A 4,887-nucleotide genomic window follows, 5' to 3' on the forward strand; every position below is an offset into this window, starting at 1 on the left:
CAAGATCAGCATTCTCCAGTGCTCAGCCTGGCCATGCCTCCCAGGCTGCATACAGCCCTTCAGCCCCAAAAATCAGTGTGACCCCTAAGGCACACCAGTCTCAAACTCCCAGCACCTCAGTGCTGCTTTTCCTCATTGGGTCCTGAACGGCAAGTGAGACTTCACCTGGGAGCAGTGATAATTTCCCCTGCATAGGCCAGGTCCACCCTGAGTCCTCAGTCAAAGGTCAACGCCATTGCCTGTTTGGAGAGCTGGTGACCTACTTCCATTTTGCATGGTGTCACGGGAGGAGCAGGGGCTCAGCGTCTTCCCCAGCCCGGCAAGCAGACTGTGTGACCTGGGAAATGGGATCTGGCAGCGAAGGGTGGGCTGAATCCGCACCTGCCAGCTCTGCCCAACACACCCTGACTTTATGAGGCAAACCTCCTCCCTCCCCGTGCTGGACCGTCCGTGCTGGACGTGCTCAGGAGTGGTTTGTTCATTTTATCCTGACAGGCTCACCCCGTGGTGCTCAGCATTCCGGAAGGGTAATTCGAGGTGACTTCTCCAGAGAAGTCTCTACCCGGCTCTGCTCTCAGCCGCCCTCCTCCTATCACCCAGCCCGGCTCACCCGCGGCTGTCGCTGGCTAATAGAGCCATCAGGCCGCCCGCGGGGCGGGTGCGGTGCCGGGCACAGGCGGCTCCGGCCGCTGGAAGCGGAGCGGGGACGACAGCCCCCGGCGGTGGTGCTCGGACACTCGCGGAGCCCAGCCCGGCAGCGCTACCGGAGCGATACCAGGCACCAGTCCCGGTGCTCTCTAGGGACGAGGACAAGCCGCGGCGCCGCACACGAAGTTTCCCCGTAGGGCGCTTCTCCCGCGGGCGCGCACCGCTCTGGGGACGCCTAAGCGTCCCGCACGGCGGCCCTCCCTCCCCTCCAGACCCCGGCGGGTACCGCTGAGATGGCCCCGGCAGGAGATGCCCCGCGCACCCCGGGGCCCCTCGGCGCGGTGCGGGGCCCTTCCCGGACTCGCCTCGGCGGGCAGGGCTCCCCCCTTTCCCTTCCTCCCTCCCTCCCTCACGCTTTCCCGCCCCGCCCCCGGCCCGCGCGGCGCCCCGGCGCGGGTGTTTGCTCAGGGCCGGGAGCGCGGCACGCGCCGGGCGCACGCACTTGCGACAACAAACCCGCGAGCGGCGGGGGCGGCGCGCGGGGCGGGGGAGCGGCGGGGGGGGGGGGCGGAGCCGCGCGGCCGGCAGCGCGTGTGCGGCGGGGGGCGCGGGGGCTCGTGTGTGTCTGTGTGTCCGTCCGTCCGTCCGTCCGCGTGTGCGTGTGTGTGCGTGTGCGTGTGTGTCCCGCGCTGAAAAGCCGGCGGCGCTCCGCGCGTCGCGGCCGGCAAAGCCGGGGAGCGTGGAAGGCGCAAGGTGCAGGGTGTGCGTGCGTGTGAGCGCGGGGGGTGGCGGGGGGAGGTTTGTCTGTGTGTCTGTGTGTGTCTGTGTGTGTGTGTGTGTAGGCGAAGGGGGGGAGCGAGCCCCGTCCGCCCCTTATAAGAGACACAATCCTCAGCCACTTTTTTGCAAAAGGGGCTTTGCAAAGCAGCCTGCGCACACGCGAGCGCCACGAGCCTCCCCGCGGCCGCCGCACGGAGGGCGAGAGGGAGGGGGGCGGGCAGAGCCGCCCGCCCGGCTCCACCGTCCGCTCCCGTCGGTTGCCGCTGTCCCTTTCCCCTGCGTCTGTCGCCTAGCTCTTTTTATTTATTTATTTATTTATTCAACTGATCGTGGCAAGTTTTTCTTTTTTCTCTTTTCGATTTTTTTTTCTGTTTTTTTTTTTTTTTTTTTTCTCTGTGGTGGTGGTGGTGAGGGAACGGGGACCGGCCCTCACTCGGGCGCCCCTGCCTCGCAGGACGCTCCCTCGTCCATGGCCAGCGGCAGCCCCGCCAGGATGTCCAGCGCCGCCGGGCAGCCGCCTTTCCTGCAGCCGGCGTGCTTCTTCGCCGCGGCGGTGGCCGCCGCTGCCGCCGCCGCCCCTCCGGGGCCGCCCCCGGGGGCACCGCCGCCGCAGCTCAGCCCGGCGGGAGGGCAGCCCTCCCCGGGCGGCAAGCCCTCGGCGCCGCGGGCGGCCAAGCGGCAGCGCTCGGCCTCGCCGGAGCTGATGCGCTGCAAGAGGAGGCTCAACTTCAGCGGGTTCGGGTACAGCCTGCCGCAGCAGCAGCCGGCGGCCGTGGCGCGGCGCAACGAGCGGGAGCGCAACCGAGTGAAGCTGGTGAACCTGGGCTTCGCCACGCTGCGGGAGCACGTCCCCAACGGAGCTGCCAACAAGAAGATGAGCAAGGTGGAGACGCTCCGCTCCGCCGTCGAGTACATCCGCGCCCTGCAGCAGCTGCTCGACGAGCATGACGCCGTCAGCGCCGCCTTCCAGGCGGGCGTTCTCTCGCCCACCATCTCTCCCAGCTACTCCCACGACATGAACTCCATGGCGGGTTCCCCCGTCTCTTCCTACTCCTCTGACGAGGGCTCCTACGACCCGCTCAGCCCCGAGGAGCAGGAGCTTCTCGACTTCACAAGCTGGTTCTGAACGCCGGCCGCCCCCCCGCAGGTGGGTAGGCACCCGCGGAGGGCCGGGGGGATAGCGGGGGGATAGCGGGGGGTCGGACACGGGGCGGCGGGGCCGCAGCCACCGGGGGAGGGTGCGCAGCCGGAGCTCCCCGCGGTACTTACGAGCGTCTCTACGGCCCGACGCTGCACTGGTCCCGGGGCGGCTCTGATCTCCTCTCTCTTTTATTGTTACAGGACAGTTGAAAAAGGGGGGAAAAAAGCAACAAACAAAAACCAAAAAAAAAACAAAAAACCAACAACAACAACAACAAAAACCCACAAAAATCAGATCACACAGAGACAAAAATCCGCGCAGAAAAAGAACCTGTTGCGTTTCCAGCTCCCCTGCCGTCGGAGGGCGGTGCGGGCACGTCTCCCGGCGGGCGGGCACAGCGCTGCGCGCCGCGGGGCGGTCGGGGCCGTCGCCCCCGGCTCCGGAGACCAGCCGGCCTTTGCACTCCGCCGCACTGCCACGGACTGCGCCCCGGCGGAGCGGGTGTCCGGCGGGGGAGCCCCGGGAAAGAGGGCTGTCCCCGGAGGGAAAGGGTGCTGCGCTCCTCGGCCGGCGGAGGAGCTCTTCTTCCTCTTCCTCTTCCTCAGCAGAAAGACGGCCCGCCTCCGCACCTCGCCGCCGCCGCGGCCATTCAGAGACTGGCGTTCATCACCTGTGGACAAAGTTAGTTTTCCCGATGTCTGTGGAGATGCTGAAGTTAAGCTATGCTGTACTCAAAGAAGTCCCTGGAGCCCCATTTACCCCCATCTCCGCGTGCCTCTCCCTCCCCTCGATCCAAACTTTTCCTCTCGTTTCCATCATAGAATGCTTCCAATCTTTTTTTTTTTCGTGAATTTTTTTATGATAAGAAAATCTATTTGTATCTATCCTAACCCGGTTGGGGATATATTAAGCTATTTTTGTACATAAGAGAGAGAGAAATTTATAGAGGTTTTGTACAAATGGTTTAAAATCTGTATATCTTGATACTTTTTTTAATATGTAATGCTTATTACCTCTTCATGTTTAGACTCGTAGTCACTGTTACCTTACAACTGCCATTTTTGTATGTGGTTTTGTAAAGGACTTGGATTTCCTCCAGATGTACTTTAGCACCAATGTGTCTTACTTTATAGAAACTTTGTTAATGTATTAATAATGTCATTAAACAATGTTCAAAGTGAACAAAGTTTATGCAGCTATTGTCCAAACGCAAAACGGTAGCCATTTGTTTTCATATGCTGTTTTGGGGGGGGCGGGGAAAAAAAAAAAAAGGAAAAAAAAAATGAAAAACCAGACAAGCAAACAAACAACCCCTCCACCACTGCCTTTTCTTACTGTTTTATTACAAACTTACAAAGGTCCTGTATAACCCTATTTTATACAAACTAGTTTCGTAATAAAACTTTTTTAAAATTAAAATTATCAGCTGCCTACCGCATGCATTTTTTTTTTCTTTCTGCCATTGACAACGACGAATGTAAGGACAGAATGTTGATCGATGTTATACCAGAGCTAAGCTGCATATGAAGTGTTTGTATCTGATGGATGTAACATATATATCTTTATCTATCTCGATATAAATATGCAAAGATCTAGAGCTATCACCATTGTTTTTTTGCCCTTCTGTGTTGCAAATGTGTATTCAAATCAAAAGGCGAGGGGATGATTAATGATTGCATTGTCCTTCCTGAAATCACTGCACATTACAGAATTCTCCCAAAGCCCGAGCCTTAAAAAAAAGAGGGCGCTCCATCCCGCGTTTCGGCGGTGTGACCCTGTCCTCCTCCGCGGCTCTGACCCAACGGGGCAGGAAAACACGGGGGATGGCACAGCCGCCGCCACCCCAAACACGGGGCGCTGTGTTTCCTCTGCGAAGACAGTGGCTGGGTAAATAAAACCGTCGCGAGGAAGACGGGAAGCGAGAGTAGAAATGAGATAAAAATAAAAAAATAAATAAAGTAGTAGAAATCGGTGGCAGCGTAGAGATGTTGGTCTTTCCAAACTTGTTGTTCTGCCCAAATAGCGTGATCTGCCTGTAAAAGTACCCAATTACCAAGACTCAAAAAGAAACTGGACTCTTCCCCCCATTCCCCGCTTTTTTTCTTTTTTTTTCTTTTTTTTTTTTTTTTCTTTTTGGCTAGCCTGCTTGTTGTCAGTTAGCAAGGACGTGACCAGAATTCGCCTTCTTTTCGCCTGGCTTCTGCATCACTTGCAAATTCAGTTTGCGTGCACCAAGCCAAGCGGAAAGCAAAGCTCAAAATGCATCTTAAAAAAAAAAAAAAAAAGAAAGAAAGAAAGAAAGAAAAAAAGCCACAAAA

General features: G+C 57.9%; 1 protein-coding gene across 1 annotated transcript; it reads left to right on the top strand.

Annotated features, from left to right (window-relative positions):
• The first annotated feature begins 1,485 nt into the window (after positions 1-1,485).
• Positions 1,486-2,564, top strand: ASCL1 (achaete-scute family bHLH transcription factor 1). The gene has a single exon (XM_062491263.1). It carries the CDS (start codon positions 1,898-1,900, stop codon positions 2,552-2,554), a length of 657 nt encoding a protein of 218 aa, XP_062347247.1. The 5' UTR covers positions 1,486-1,897; the 3' UTR covers positions 2,555-2,564.
• Positions 2,565-4,887: the final 2,323 nt, after the last annotated feature.

The sequence above is a fragment of the Cinclus cinclus genome, chromosome 4 (assembly GCF_963662255.1).
Source record: "Cinclus cinclus chromosome 4, bCinCin1.1, whole genome shotgun sequence".
In the NCBI taxonomy this organism is placed as follows: Eukaryota; Metazoa; Chordata; class Aves; order Passeriformes; family Cinclidae; genus Cinclus; species Cinclus cinclus.